The sequence below is a fragment of the Boleophthalmus pectinirostris genome, unplaced genomic scaffold (genome assembly GCF_026225935.1).
Source record: "Boleophthalmus pectinirostris isolate CB_2022bp ecotype Guang Dong unplaced genomic scaffold, ASM2622593v1 HiC_scaffold_9, whole genome shotgun sequence".
Taxonomy (NCBI): domain Eukaryota; kingdom Metazoa; phylum Chordata; class Actinopteri; order Gobiiformes; family Gobiidae; genus Boleophthalmus; species Boleophthalmus pectinirostris.
Window position 1 is genome coordinate 18154807 of NW_026571541.1, and position 16993 is coordinate 18171799.

Sequence of the window (16993 nt, forward strand, 5' to 3'; positions counted from 1 at the left end):
GGCTGTGAGGAAGGCATTTGTCCGCCCTGCTTGTAATTACAAAACGTGTTGTAAAGAGTGTGGGACAGCTTGGTTTGAAGGCACGCTGACATGCCCTGTGTGTCTGTGCGGGGCAGGTTGTGTTCTGGGACCTCCTGGAGAGACCTGCCAATAAAGCAGAGACACAGTGCCACATGTGCCACAGAGGAATGCTTTTAAGTTGCAACTTGACAACTAAAGTGTCATTCTGCAATGTAGTTTAGATAGTTACTTGAGCTAAACTTGAAAGTGGGATGTTTGGAATGATCTATTGATAGACCTGTCACAACAACTACTATATCTTCTTATTGTTCAATATATAAAAGCCTGAACAATATTTTTGGGGGGGTCAATATATATCATGTGTACTTTTTTTACACACTTCTGAGAATTTTTATTTATTTATTTTTTTTATTTGGCTATATGAAAATTTAAATGTTGAATAACTTCTATGACTCTTTGCAGACTAACAGAGGGAAACACTGTTTGTGTTTAATGTTTTTCTACAGACATTGTATTGATCAATTTGGCAAATATTTAATTAAGATTTTCTGACAAACATTGTGATTAGATTTACGATTCTGTTCAAAGTTCACATTTTTAACACATCCAAGAGCATTAAGATTTGAGAGGAGACTGAAACTGGAATTGCAAATTAATCTTTAATTTTCACAATTTGAGTTTTGCATGATTGTAAAATGGCTATCATATCTGCCCCTCTACCAAGAGGTATAGGTTCAATTCCCAGCCTACTCAGTTAGTCATTTGGAGTAATCCCAATTCCCTCATATCCTGTGATTTTTTTTTTTTTTAGACTCTGTGTAGCTTGCTACAAATCAAATCTTAAATTCCCTGAATGTAAGTGTATATAGTGTAAGGCCATTGTTCTTTGTGTTGCTTTACCAACACCCCATTGCAATAGCAGCTGGGATTGGCTCCACAACCTATAACCTGGAGTGTAAAAGATGAATGAATCAGTAACATGAGCTGGCACTTTAATCTGTGGAACACATTATATTAGTAGTCGAGTAGTTTGTTGTATTTGATCTAAAAGTATATTGCATATGGTCGCATGCTTTGTGAACAGCTTTATACCAACATATTTACTTTACAAAGCTGTTAACTCATTCATTATCTTTCTTTTTTTCTTGCACACTATAAATCTTAAGGGTGTGTGTATAACTTTTTGTTTTGGTTGCCTATCACCTGCTTGTTTTATGGATATGTCACTGCTCTGCTTGGAATGTTCCACAGTATGACATTAAACAGCTCTACCTTACATTTATTCAGTTACAGGTGGTTTTATAGATCAAAAATACTTAGAAAAACAGGTATTCTAACTGTGAGCAGGATTGCCTCTCTACAGATCTGACCTGTAACTTGGTCTGGTTTGGTCTCCATGAAGATAGAAAGGTTTAATAGCATACTGTTAAACATTCCAGACAAAGCAATAACATCTCTATGGAGACAAGCATTTGACGGGCCTTCCACCAGAAAAGTTACACAATGCACCTTTAATGTAAATGCAGTGTTTATTCATATTTCATAAGAATGTGCAGCAAAGTAAATTAAAGTTTCCACAATTCAAGAAAGAAAGAAAAGGGAGGGTGGTTCAGTATATATTTTTTTCAATTTTGTTACAGTGGAAGGCTTTTAACACTTCAGTTTATGTTAAATTATCTCAACAGGCTGTCAAAGGCTTAAGTCTTTGTTCCAGGTGAAATATTATGAGTCACTTTAACCTTCGGCCTGGTACCGGCGCTGACACACAAAGAGGAAATATTGACTATAGTTATGTGCATACAGCTGAACCCTGCAAGGTCAAGAGAAGTTACTATGAATAAGTAAAGAATCCAGAAACAAACACAAGCATATATAGTAAGTAGAGTTCTGTTAAGGTTTGTTTTTCTAGTAAGTTGTGATATATATATATATATATATGAAAGCTCAATTTTGTGTGATGTGGGACCTTTAAAATCAAATTTCAGTCCATGTGGTGCCTACTTATAACACATTCCACTTTATTATTTCAGAGAAGACTAAATAATCACATATACTTCAACATGTAGAGGTTCAAAATTACAGGTTTGGAATTTAGACTAGATTGAGAGTTTTAGAGTAATCTTCCAGCTAAGGGCCGCACAATTTAGGAAATTTTTTATTTTTTTTATTTGATTACGATAAATTGTGTAGCCATAGTTCCTGAGCTGTATTTTCTGTATAGACCTTGAGGAGACCAGAGCTTCAGGCCTTGTAATTAGTCACAGTTGAGTCACTGTTATGACAGATTTGGTTTACCCCGGAGCGTCTGAATTTTAATGATTTAACACACACACTCACACAGCCTGCTACTCATTCATACAAGTGATTACAAAACAAAGTTGTATACACTGTGAAGAAATTACTCAAGAAAGAGCCCTCCTGTTGTGGTATCAAATAGGATTACACAGCTCTAAGGCACGAGCAGGCAACACCAGTACTGCTACTTTCATGTGCGCTGTACAAAGATTGTGATGCAATCTGCACTGTAAAATATAGGCCAGGGATAATGTCATAGGGCCACAGGTTTTACTGTACCATGTTAGGTTAACTGTTCTGCAGGGTTTTGTGGCTCATTATTTGTTAAGGTGATTGTACTAGACCCGGAGCCTTTTATTCATTATTCAGAGACGTAAAATGATAAGGTTCAACTAGGCTATGATTTCTAAATGCTCAGATCGAATTCAGTTGAAGGTGGCACCACAACAGTATATTTTTTCAATGCAGTTTGTCCATTCTGTTGGTGCGCCTAACTAAACCATAAATGATTAAGTCCAACCATTATCTTTGTCCTGCATAAAATTTTGTATGCAACAAAAAACTGATCTAGTAGGTAAATAGAGGCAATATTAACATGATATATGTCTGAATTATTTTACATTGCAAGGAGGCTTTAACACATCTCTGGGTGGAGTCTGTGTACCTAATCCTTGTTACTTTAAACTAGCTCTGTAACTTTCTTTATGTCCATTGATGGTCCATGTATTTTTAAATAATGTTTTTATAGGTTTCATTTATCGATAACTATATTCCATGTCCCTCTTTATAATGTTTCATTCAACATTCATTCATTTAGTTTAGTTGAGCAGTTTAAAAATGTGTAGTGTAATTTGTGTAATGTAATTTAAACATAAAACACAAGGAACAATGTCCAAAGAGAAGCAAACTATAATTATGAACCTATCTTCTCCTCTTGTATATGGAGTTTGGTTTGTGCGGTTTGATTCAATATAGGTACATACAAGTTTTTTGTGCTTGTATTCCTCTGTCAGTCACAACATACTAAATGATACAGGTGTTGAACTGTGGATAGTGTAGTGTAGCCTAATTTAACCTCTTTTTTTCCTAATCTCTTTAATGTCACTTGATGCTGGAGGTAAGCCCTGTCTAATGAGTGTCCTGCAGTGACTCCTCAGGTCCATCTGTTTGGACAGTCCTGATTCCAGACTGGCACTGCCCACTTCATATGTCCAGTCACATGTCCAGTCTGAGGAACATGCCCCCTCTAAGTATTACTGTCCCACCGTCCCAAATGTCCCCAGCGGAAACCTATTTGGCCCTGTCCCAAGAGCGCGCAGAGAGGAGCAGCAGAGGCCTCATGTTACTGCTGTGAGAGTGTAGCTTTACTTCCTGCTTGAACATGTGACCTATGAACCCAATAGTCCCGACCACATGAGCATCAGTCTAATGGAGTTTTCTCAGAATGTTAAGCCCAAAAATTGATTAAAAAACATGTTTACGTTACATCATTACTCTTATATTATAGCACATGTTTTAAGCAACTTACGATTACTTTTACATTGTCAAAATTTACATGCATTTATATCATATGTCTGCTAGTAATGTTTTGAGACATTGTTGTTAAAAGTCTTTTAGATTAGAAAGGTACATATGATCTAAGTTCAAAGTGGCACAAAGAAGGCTCATATAATTCTGAACAGAATTAAATCAATTGTATTTTTGATTCAAGATTTCTGGAAATTAATAAAGTAATAATTGAAATCACAATTTAAAACTCAATAAATTGCACAACCAGAGCTTCGATTTGGGACACTTTGATTTGGGAGACCCCAATTTTTAAATATATCTATCACGACTGGTATTATATGGCAAACTACAGACTATCTCAACTCTGCTTTGTCAGATCGGATGTTTATAAATATGGACATGTGTGACATTAGGAGAAATATTTGCTGCATATTTCACATATCTGCTACTGTCCAGATGGATTAGGAGACCAAATATACCCACTCAAACTCAACACTGTGCATGTATCCTGACCTCATGTGGAGAACCAAATATACCCACCACCAAACCTACATCAGACCACTCAAAGAGCAAACAGCAACATGTCAATCTGTTGTATAAAAGATAACCTTTATTTGTGGGACCATAGGGAAATTCCAGTGTTGCACGCAAAGTATAAGAACAGCAGGAGGATAACAGTGCCTTCAAAATCAAGATAAATTATTATTAAATCCAAATCTAACAATTTAACTAGACTATTAGAATATACTTTGAATAGAGTTAGATAGCAGAGAAAGTGTCTTCTTTGTATTCCCTGTATTGTACAGTATTGCACATATTACACACATATCAAGTACATATGGATGACCCATGCACAGAGCTTGCAGTGTTCATTGTTATCATTGGGAACAAATATTTGCTGCCCTGCCTCTGTCTCAGTAATGATAATGATTTAAATTACTATGATTTTGTCTTTGGATTCGGGGCCCTAAATTCTGCATGGAAGTCCCAGGGATAGTTTGGCTCATTGTCTTAAATACTGTATTTAAACCTATATTTATTTATGCAAAGGAAAGCTACAATATGGTTTTGTAAATCTGTGCAGCATGTGTCTCCTTTGGGACAAAACCAGGCCACAGGAGTCACATTAGCTCTTTTTAAGTTTCCTTAGGGGAGTTTTGGCTGTAGTTTAAAAGATGCTCTGTGGTTTTGTCTTTCTAACATGCACTGACCTCATAGACTGAAGATTTTGATCATAAAATCTCTTTGACTACAAAAGGCTTCAAAGACTTGTTGGGTGTCTGCTCCCTCTTACTCCACTAGAGGGTGTTGTTTAACTGTTAAAGTTCTCCACTGAAGCCTGTGGCTCCTTACAGATCGCTCAATGTAGCTGTTTTTATTTTGGGCTTTTCTTTTAGTGGAAATAATGCTGGACTGTAGATTTTATAACAATGTGGAAAAATTACTTGTCCCTAAAACACAGAAGTGGGGAAAAAAAAAAATCTTATTCACATGGTTTATTGTAGCAATTAACAAATATATTCAAAGACTTATACAAAATTATTTAGACACAGTAGCTCACACATCACAATATATTATAATAACAAAGAGAAAAAATATAAATTGTGATAATAAATTCTAAATAAGTAGAAAAATAGCAAGAGACAAATGAGGCATAATTATATATTATAATTATATAAAAGTATATGTACAAGTAAAAATTAAAATAGAAATGTAGTAATGCAAATATATATATATATATATATATATATATATATATATATATATATATATATATATATATATATATATATATATATATATATATAAAATGTATATAATGTATATATATACACACACAAAACAATAATACATAAATACATTTCTAAGCATATTATTGTAAATATAGGGCATGCTAGCTATGGCATACTAGTTCATCTAATCTGTATTACATTACATATTTACCATATCTTCATGTCTTCATTCTGTTTTACTGCCATGACAGTACAGCCATGTTTGGATAATGAACTTAATAGTAGTAGTAGTAGTAGTAGTAGTATTAGTAGTAGTAGAGTAGTAGAGCTCTCCTGCCTGGATTGAACTCATAGCCCTATTTAAAGTAGGGTATCCAGTGCATATAAAGTGTTTAGCCTCTGCTTTTCTTAGTTAACTACCTCCCACTTCAGTTCATTTCATCCCTCCACATGTTCTGACCCCATGACTCCGCCCCCTTTTCACACGGACTTCTCACAAGACTTGACCCGAGTCCAGAGCTATGTAGCCAACAGTAGCCTCAGTCTGTGGTCTCAGAGGAGGACTGAGAGGGAGATGGAGCAGTTCTATGTACAGAGTGGAAGCAGGACCTTACCTGTATTGAGGCGAGGTCAGACCATGCTCTATGTACTATCTATGGCCAGAGACAAGCCGCTGTATCTCCACAATATGGCGGCTCTCCTCAAGGTAAAGTCAAAATAGTCTAGTAATATTTAAAAAAATACCAGTAATTGAACCAGACTTTGGTTGTTCTGTTCATAATGTGCCTAGTGTTTGAAGAGGGCCATGTGATGTTGTGGTAACAAGCTCTATAGTACCTTCTAGTTCTATAAAATTTTATTTACAGAGCTTTTTGCAAGTGTATATTGAGTAATATGTGGTCTTTAAGCACAGGTGAGTGACATAAATGTAGGAAACAGACATGGACTTTAAGTGGGAGGTACATTTCACAATTATTTAAACATGGGGTATGTTGAAATCTAAGTTGTGTCTAATTATTTTTGTACCATTGTTATTATAGTACACATGTGTACAGCAATCTTATGTCTACAATGTGTTGAACAGTTGGCTAGGTTAACAGTGTCCAGGAAAATAAAGGTGCACTATGTAACTTTTCTGCTTGTCTACATTTTGATGTTATTGTTATTTGCCTGGATTGTACCACAGTATCATATTCAGCTTTTCTATCTCCTTGGAGACAAGCAAACCACATCAACAGGCCAAGTTACAGGTCAGATCTATCAATAGGGGACCCAACTCTGAGAATGTGAACGTGTGAAGTACAGGGTTTTTTAAGATAATGCAAAATACTATGTCACTGTTGAATAATAAAAAGCATTATCTTATAAATACTATGAAAGTGGATGACATAAAAGGTTCCAAAGGTCAGTGCATGCCCTAAGAAGCAATTTAAAGGATTAAAGTAGAGATTTAATAGAAGTTCCCTGATGTTAAACAGCATGGGTCCTACTGATTAGATGCCATCTGGTTGATTCATTGTTAAACTGGGCTGTGATTCAGTTTATAATTTATAATTTACGATAATATTATTACTTGACTCTTTTTCTGAATAGGTCCAGTTTGAATCCGAATGTAGATTTTGTTTGGTCCTGTTGGTAATGGTTTAGTCCTGGTGTAGTCCAGATTTAGTTAAGGATTTATTCAAATTTTGATGTGTTGATTGTGTAAGTGTGAATGCACCCTTAAGATAACCTAGTTTACTTTCACTATGGTAATGCTACATATATTGCAATCCCACCACTGGAATTAAAACATACTTCCTTCTTTAAATAATCATCATACAGGATGAAACATGTTTTTGAAATTTAAATTTAAAACTAGTGCAAAAATACAATAGACACCTCATGTTTTTAATAGTGCTAAATTATGCAAAATCGACTCCTGTGGGCTTTAAACCATGTTTTAATCTTGTTACGTTCTCAAAAACATACGTGGAGTTGTGTTTTTCATTCACATGTTTGTCTGTCTACATCTCCAAAGTTCAAGATACTCTGTTCCACCTTGCACTGTCATGAAACTGTAGTTTTAAATTTACAGCTATCTTTTTAGTTCAGTAGAGATTGGCTAAAATGATCCAGATGATTCTAGTGAAAGTGTAGGAAGTGTGTATGTAGGTGTATGAAACAACATTATAACATAGATCAGAAAATAGCATAATACGGGCCCTTTAAAGGAGCAGTTGTTGACTTGTTCTTTTGGGAGTACAGTGATACTTAATCCAATATTTCTGTGCCCGACAAGTATTTAACTTTACAAAGCTGATGCAATTAGCTGCACATGTTACTCCCTGCTTCTTGGCTTTATCTCCATCCTATAAGAACAATCGCTGCTAATCCTGCCTTTATTCTGCACACTGTTTTGTCAATGTCGACGTTGGAGCATTATCCCAGCTTTAATCAGTGCACGTGCCCTTTGAAGTGCACGTCTTTTGGCTCTGAGTCTTTGACATGATAACTGCATCTTCATTTGAGTAGAGGGTTTCCCTTAGGGCCAGAGTGGAGATGCTAAAACGTCAACGCCTTCCTGTGCCAAATTAAGCTCTGCACGTCACATCTGAAGAAGACCACCGGCTTTATTTTTATTATCAAGAGAAATACATGCAGCCTCTTCGCTTTTCCTGTTTTGGCACTTGTATCTTCACCAAGGGAAAGCAAGAAGTTGACTATAACATCTTTTATTATCCTTATGGGATTTGAACATTTGAAACCTCAGAGGATCCCAGTCTGAACTAGGTTTGTTTTGGAGACGCTAATTCCAAATTTCCCTCTAGTTATATATAAAGAACAAGCCTTTGTTTAACTTCACTGCTTTACACACATAACACACTGTACGCATGAAATTTTGTGTTTACACCAGTGACGTAGTTGTTACGGATGCGGTAACGATGAAGCCAGGCATGCACTGGTAAAATGAACTGCTGATCAAAGGTGCAGAGGCAGGGAAATGCCCCGGGCATATAGGGAAAGGGGGAGGAGGAGGGGGAGAGTGTGGTATAAGAGAAAACAGGAGATAGAGGGTCCCATGAGGCAAAGGAAGCACGCTGACTGCCGTTATAAAATACAGAAATTACAAATTAGTATATTTAGGGCATTATATTGACAGGAAATGTGTGGAGCATATATTTATTCTTTAAAAATGAATAACTGACAGTTATATTGATGCATTCAAATGCTTAAGATATTCCTACATTGGCACAATTCTTAGTAATATATTTAATTCAAATAATAGAGTTTTTGATTATTTATTTGTCCATTTTCTACATCTTGTTAGTGTTAGGTTTTGTTTTCCAAGGTTCTATAGGCCTATGTCTAGGGTATACTGTATGCAGGATGCAAGAGCAGGATTGACAGCTAGAGGCATACATTGTTCACATTGGCATTTGTTCATTTCAGGCAATATAGATGCAATAATTATACTACATATACTCTATAATATTTTTACACCATACAAACTCAACATAAACTTTAAAAATCATCTTTTTCTAATAAAGTTTTACGCATTTAATCAGTGACTCTTCCTGGCAATGTTAAAAACAAACTGCTAGTCTTCTGCCCATTTTTTTCTTCTAATCCATACCTTCAGCATGTAGCAATGATAATCCAGTCAAATGAGTATGACAAAGTAGTAATGCAAAAATAAATATATTCAAAATACAATACAAACACAAAAAAATACAAAAAAGTTTTAAATTTTTAAATCATGAAAAAATTTTTAAATCATGAAGTGTACAGTTTTCTTGCACTCATCTTCAGACCAAACGTGGCGGTTGAGGCAGAGGCGTCAGACTGGGGGATAAAGGGTGTTTTTACTCAAGGTTCAGTCCAGGGAGTCATGCTCACAAAGTCTGTTATGTGCATTTTTCATTTAGAGAACTTGTAGTTCTGGCCCAGTGTCCACCAAGAGGTTTTGTACCCAGGGCCCAGAATTTGGAGCTACATCCCTGAGTCAATAGATGGAGCATGTCTGTGGGAGGATGATGTCTTCATGGAGCGTGGGAACTGTGCATTCCTTTAAAACTATGTGGTTGATTGAGCATCGTGTTATGGTCATAAAATATGTCTAAGCTGAATGTTGACCTTGCACTTTGGCTGTTACTGGACTTAAGAAGGCTTGATTAGCTTAATGCTGTTCTGTTGATTGAAAAATGTGTGAATTGCTAAAAATGTCACAATATGATTAATGATTGTACAGAATATTATGATAGGTCGAGTTAATAAAATCCAAATTGCTTCCTATCTGATACAACAGTGGAAAAGTGATATAATAATAGTAAGAAGTAGGCATATATGACGTAAGAGCTTGTAGATTTTGGTTGACAGACCCTCTTTTTGGGCGCGATGGGCGTTTTTTGTTGTGACAGTGACTGGGGGCTGTATCCAGCTTTCAAGGGTCAGTATTTGTCCAACTGTCTTTGGCTCAAGTCTCAGTGTCCTGCAATTGTTGAGCCAGCACAGACAACCAACATGAGAGTGAGTACTTCTGGAACTGAATATCATGTTTTTTTTGCTATTGGTAATTATGCAACATTGAAGATAATTGAATCGAAATCATATATCATCTTTCAGTCTTCTTTCAAATGTTATCATGCTAGAGTGTGGAATGTGGACAGAATCCCAGTATTTTTTTTTTTTTTTTGCCAAAATCATGTAGCTCTAGATTTTGTATTTTGTGTCACTGTATTTAGCACATGGAGACTAGGCAGTATTTCATAGATTAGCCCACTGACCTGTTTCCACCTTAATCAAAATTTGAAGCTGCAACCTCATAGCCTATAAAACTAATTAGAAAACATCTAGTAAATCTATATTTGACTGTTTGGAGAGCATAATTTTAGCTCGCTTGGCATCTGTCACTTGGCTGCAGATTTGATGGTGCATGGTGTTGATTTATGTTGTCGCCAAACATATTTAGCTATAAAATGTTTCTTTGATCCAGTCACTTATTCATCTTTTGGGTTCCCTTGTCGCTCTGGGCAACCTGGCAATCACAGCAGACAATGACACTTGTAGCTTTTAATCTTCTTTCTCGACAAAAATGGAGGCGCTAAACAGATGTGGGGAGTGGGAGGACACTTGGGTAGTTAGTAGCTGCCAAAAAAGTTAAACTCTTTTTAGAAATCAGCCTAAAGGGGTCTATTACTCCCACCTACACAGTTAAAAGCCACTGCTCCTAGATTACAGGCTAAAGCTAATGGTGGCGCGCTAGCTGCTAATCAGGCAGATGCTCCTTCAGTGGGAAATGTTGCTAACTGCAGGCTGTGTGTTTGTGGGTGGGAGTTTTCAGCTTCTCTGGTGTTCCTCGGCGACAAGAGCTGGATTTAAATGTAATTCAGGCATAAGAGGATCAAGAAGGAACAATGCTTTCATGGTCCCAAAGCTTAGTTTACTGTTTACAATATAATGCATTGTCTTATCAGAGGCTTTTCTATTTCCAGTGGTGTTTATACAAAATATAAACCTGCGCTTTTGTTCTAGTGCTTTTTCTCCTGAATGACTCAATGTTAACACAACGAGTGAAACTGAACTCGGCGGTATACTTTGTTAAAATGCATTGTTACAAAAATGCTAGAATGTGTTACTGGAAAAATGGCAGATTGTACATAGCTAATATTGCTCTCAGCTTGACGTGGCGGAGACTTCAGGGGGTTCTGTATGGGAACAGCTGACTCGCTCAGGTCGAAGGTCAGAGCAGTGCGTTCTACCAGGAGGTTCACACAGTGACAGCTGGACAACCAGACTCAGATTGGGGCACTCCGAGTCTGTGCCCCATGTGAGAGATTGAGCTCTCTGTTGTTTCAGTGGTGCTGGCAGACTCCACGTCTGCTCCTGAACAGAACAGAGCTGTGATTGGCACAGGAGGCTCTGTGGGTCTGAGAGCCCAAGCTTTGAACCTGTGCCCTAGTTTCTCAGCCCAAAGTTATGTGTCTGTTATGAGAGATTTGTCTTCATCCCTGTGTGACTGTTATCTGATGTTCTGGGTTTGTTTGTGTGTCAACAGGAAAGACAGCGACTAGAGACCATCCTAAACCTGTGCGCAGAATACAACAAAGGAGATGGGCCCGACCCCCTAAACTCCAGCAGGTTTCCCGGGGGACTGTCAGAGGGGACATGTGGGAGGCCCGCTGTAGACATTTTGGGAGGGACACCATCCTCGTCCACTCTGCGTCTGGCCCAGAGACAAAGAGAGAGTGATGAGGAGAATCTGAAGGAAGAGTGCAGCAGCACTGAGAGCACCCATCAGGAGGTGAGGATGTCCCCCGGGCCCAGCGCAGGCTCTGCTCTGCAAAATGGAGACAGACAGGTCAGAGGCTCGGAAGGACTGCATGTGCCTTGGCAATGCTCTGCTTGGCTTTGTCTTCAAAAACTTGCATTTATTTTATTTAAATAAATATAATTACTCATTTTAGTGATAAAACACATTTATATTGTTGAGCTTGCCATGCCTAGTGGAGATGGATATGCAAGGCAATCTTACTGCTCTGATAAACCATGAATCCCAACAGCTGGAAATAGTTTGATCTGTAAAAGAAATTACAACAGAATGACCCCTAGGGCCTGAAATAGAACCTTATTGCCCATGATGCATGGTAAATGGTACGTCTTGCATCTTACATAAGTTTCATAATAAACATCCATGAAGAGGATTTCATCATTTATACAGCAGCTTCATCAAAATGACCTTGGTATTGCTGCTTTCACCTTTGACTGTGACTTTCTTGTCTGACATTTCTTTGATGCTGCAGCATGAGGACTCTCCTGGCTCTAGTCGCCTGGAGCTGGGGTACCTGGAGGAGGAGCGGGTGCGTGTCCTGTCCCGGATCGATGAACTCAAAACACGGCTGACTGAACTGGAACAGCAGCTACAGGAGTCCAAACAAGAGGTAACATGATGGAAAAATTATGGGGACTAAATCATATTGAATGATTAAAATGAGATCTGTTGAAAATATCAAAAAACTTAATATTGTTATGAAAAAGATAACTAAAAGTCCATCTAGTAAAACATGCAGAAAACATATTCTGAAATGCATGGGGTGCAGGTGCACTGTGTAAGTTTTCTGGCAGAGGGTCTGCCACCTACTTGTTTCCATGGAGATATTATAGCTTTAACTCCAGTATGGTATTAAACTGGAACTGGAAGTGACACCACCAGGCCAGTTTGCAGGTCACATCTGTGGTGACCCCGCTTACAATAAATAATGCATGAGACTTGTCTGTTTGCGATGAAAAACACCCGTAATTTAATAAATGGATGATAGATCATCACCATGCAGACAAAGAAATAACACATAGACCTAGTTGTGTATAAAATTATGATATTTTACTATACTATTTTAGTTTAGACCAGTAATTGAATATCTTTTTGTTTTGTAATTGCACAGGCGGAAATGGAGCGTGCTTTGCTACAGGGCGAGAGACAGGCAGAACTCGATCAAATTGAGGCTGAAACAGACATCATCTCACAGCTCCAAAACAAGATGGATGAACTGGAGAGCGCCATTCAGAGGGAGAAAGACAAGGTAGACATGCCAAAGGAAGGAGCTTGGCGGATATCACATTTGTTACCTTCAAGTCTGAATCTACAAAGGCTTCATTCATACATTATTCCACACAGAACTTCACTGCCTGACTTCTAAAAGCCTCCTTTGATCTCTTACCTTTTTCCTGGTTGGTTATATTGGTGTAGTCAGGAGTTGCACCTAAAATCAGAGCCGTATATAGGATTAAACTAAGGTCTTGGTTCTCTTTGTGGGTGCTTTATCTGGCATGACTTCACTTCTCAAGTCCTTTTAACAAGCATCCATTAACCCCTGATGTCCATTGCTTCTCCGGTTCTCACAATCATCTCTGCTTGCCTCTGGATAGCTAAACCCTGCATGCTTATATGAAAAAAAAAACTGCTTGTCTTCTATAGTGGTTGGTGCTATGTGATGGTAGGATAAGAAATAAATTAGCTGAAATATAGGCAATTTCTCAGCATGTTTCTGTAATATGTGTTTACTCTTCACATATATAAATACATGCTCATACCAAACCGAACTTGAATTGTGCCTTTGTAGAATATTTCTTATTGAAATATTGTATAGACTATATTTGGCTCATCTGTTATTCTGCAATTTTCTGATCTATGTTTCCTAATCTAAAATATACCTGGAGTTGTGTTTTGTTCTTTCACATGTAACACTAAACCTGAAATCACAAATCCTGCATATGTATTTTGAACAAAAGGTAAAAGGTAGCTGTTAACTTGAAAACTACTGCTTCATGACATCACAAAGTGGAACAGAGCATTTTGAGCTCTGGAAATGTAGACAACCTAATAATACAAAATTATGTGTGAAAAATGTGTGAATGAAACAAAATGCAACTCCAGGTATGTTTTTGAGGAGGTAACCACATTGTAACATGGCTTAAAGCTCTCAAGAGTGAGTATTGTGTAATATAGGACCTTTCATTAATTTGTACTGCAGGGTCACAATTGATTTTCCTGGCACATTAATTTATCCCTATTGCATAACTGCATAAGTGTTGCACCCATAAGCTGAGTCAGAACTTTTAAGAAATATATGTTTTAATATACATTTTTACCTGATTTTGGTCCAGTTATTTGAGGCCACTGTTTGCTGTAATTTTCTGATTGAAACATAAAACTAGGACAGCACTCAGGAGATGTGATGCTTTTGTCTGTTTAGATTGTGTCCTTACTTGCCTTCTGTGCCTCCCTGCATTATTATTCAAATTCATTACCAAATTGGGCCCATTACTTCCCAGCCCAACAGAACTTAAATACATTTTTGATTAGCTCGAGCTGTGCTGAAAATAATTAAATTTCGAGAAGATATTTCTAATTTGTGACCCCTTAAAAGTGTGCTATTGCTAACCCTGCAGCCTGGATTTTGCATGGCGTGTACTGAGCCGTGTTTTCTCTCTCTCTCCCGGTCCATCCATTGTGTGCCTGTGTGTGCGTGCGTGTGGTGTCTTCTAGGAGAGGGCTAAGGTTGAGGCTGAGCGCCAGGCCCTGCAGAGCCTCCAGGAGGGCTACGCGGAGCTCAAGAACCAGCTTCATAACTGCCCCGAGTCCCTGCGCGAACAGTTGCAGGAACAGCTCAAAAGGGTGGGTTTGTCAGTCGAGCAGAAGCACCAAACCCAGTGTCCTCAAGAAGTGGCCCATAGATTGATACTCTAATTTACAATTAAGATAATGTGAAGATAAAAAAGATATGCACTATACACATACGCATATGCAATATGTAAAGGTGCACTGTAACTTTACTGGTGGATCGTATGTCGCCTGTTTGTCACCATACAGATGTAATTGCCTGGATTATTTTATGGCATATATACAGCTGTGTGTAATGTTTACAGGTTGCAATATACTTTGACAACATGCATTCTTACTGTGAGAGGGGGCCCCTCCACAGATCTGAAATGTAACTTGGTCTGTTGATCATTCTAGGAAAAGAAAAACAATCGGATCACAAGAAAAGTTACACTGTGCACCTTTAAAGCAAGAAATGGATATATGGATATGGACTGTGCAGTGGCGCAAAAAATAAGGAACAAAAACATTAAGTCACTGTGCACTGTGTTACCGGTACAGTGTTAACAAATTTATTATATGTGTTTCTCTAAACAAATTAACTTGCTATAATATAACAGATTCAGATATATATAAAAAAATTAAACAACATATTTTAAGCAACAAAAAACACGCATCTCTGTGCTTTGTGTTAGCGGTCCAGTTCCGTGTCGGCCTGGCTTCATTAGAATAAAGCATGTACATTTGTCAGTTCTCTGCTCCTGCCCTTGGTCATATGGTGCTACTGTGACCTTTAACCTTACGCTGGAGCCCTGTGCACATGGGTCCTCACACATTACACACATGGCCTCCTAATGCTCTCACAGACGTGCTGTTGTCACAATGAATATGACTAAGAGGCTAAGACCCCTTTCACTTATTTTCTGCTGTAGCACGAACTCCCGATCCTGTCCTGTCAGCTGCTGTTTTCACTGGTCAAATGGTCCCGGTGCATGTGTGATTTTTTGTGCTTTGTTTGTGGTTTGTTGCAGCTCATGTAATAATTTCTTAACCGCTCACTAATCAATTAACATAAGCCCTGACTAGATCCATTCTTTGATGTCACTCCCTCTCATCCTGTGACTTCTCTTGTAGAAAATAGCCTTGTTTTTTGTAGTTGATTTATGAATGCTGTTATACATAATAGGGCTTTATCTGTATGGGAACATGTTACATACACTTCCAGAGCTTATGTAAGTAGTTAGTTACTATATTTCAGTCATAGGTATAATCAGCTATTATTCCCAAAGACCAAGAAGGTGTGATCTTTTTTCAAAAATGAACGAAAAACTAAAGGAAACCGTATAGATGAAAAGTACAATATATTCACAAAGTAAAACTTGGAATTTATGTAGCTGCCTCGAGTTAAACATTTAAAGTGGAAAAAAGTGGTACATACTTAGCTATAGGGTTACTTGTCCCTTCTAAGAAAGCAAAAAATATTTTGACAAAGTAATTGCTCATAAGTTATCAAATTCCTTAGCCCCAAACCAGCAGAACTGTGTACCAGTAGAAGCATGTCTGTAATGGCTGTCTGCTTGGCTAAACAGGCTGTAGTTAGTGTCTGCCCAGAGTCTGGTGTAATGTGGGTCTGTGTGTGCGGCCTCGTTAGGACGGAGAGGCGCTGGAGGCAGGAACCAAAAAGTTTGAGGACCTGGAGTTTCAGCAGCTGGAGCGTGAGAGCAGCCTGGAGGAGGAGAGAGAGACCATGAGCCAGCAGCTACAGCAGGAGAGGAGCGAGTACCAGGCCAGTGTGGCCAAGAGGAAGGTGGGAACAACTCATTCACTGAACTGTTTCATGTTTAACAATCAGGCTTTGTGTCGAGCTGAATCAGCTACAGGCAAATCTGTTTATAAATGGTATATTTATATCATAGTTTTATTTCAAAGATAAGTGAAATTTAATAGTAGTTCTTAGAGGCATCATAAAGTTTGGTTCACCACCATTCGCACATTATATATGTGTGTGTGTGTGTGTGTGTGTGTGTGTGTGTGTGTGTGTGTGTGTGTGTGTGTGTGTGTGTGTGTGTGTGTGTGTGTGTGTGTGTGTGTGTGTGTGTGTGTGTGTGTGTGTGTGTGTGTGTGTGTGTGTGTGTGTGTGTGTGTGTGTGCGTGCGTGTGTGTGTATAAAACTTGCAGTTTTACATAACATAATTTACATCATATTTTTGTTCTTTTTTTAGGAAAAAGTTTCTGCTCTGGAAAACCAGGCCAGTCAGCTGGGCTTGCAGGCCTCTCAGGAGTGTGAACGACTGGCTAAAGACCGGACCCTGACTCTGCAGATGCTTCAGAAGGTACAAAGCTTCTCAACTCAACC

The 16993-nt window shown here is 38.1% G+C and overlaps 1 protein-coding gene across 11 annotated transcripts in view; it reads left to right on the forward strand.

The window, feature by feature from the left end:
* phldb1b (pleckstrin homology-like domain, family B, member 1b) overlaps positions 1 to 16993 on the forward strand; it is a 97179-nt gene that overhangs the window by 60223 nt on the left and 19963 nt on the right. For 7 of the 11 annotated variants that reach the window (XM_055166803.1, XM_055166805.1, XM_055166802.1 and 4 more), the window contains 6 exons: positions 11596 to 11898; positions 12341 to 12478; positions 12980 to 13117; positions 14584 to 14712; positions 16289 to 16444; positions 16860 to 16970. In XM_055166803.1, coding sequence (XP_055022778.1) covers positions 11596 to 11898; positions 12341 to 12478; positions 12980 to 13117; positions 14584 to 14712; positions 16289 to 16444; positions 16860 to 16970 — 975 coding nt within the window. The remainder of the gene's footprint in view (positions 1 to 11595; positions 11899 to 12340; positions 12479 to 12979; positions 13118 to 14583; positions 14713 to 16288; positions 16445 to 16859; positions 16971 to 16993) is intronic. The other 4 variants (XM_055166808.1, XM_055166812.1, XM_055166804.1 and 1 more) reach the window with 3 other exon arrangements.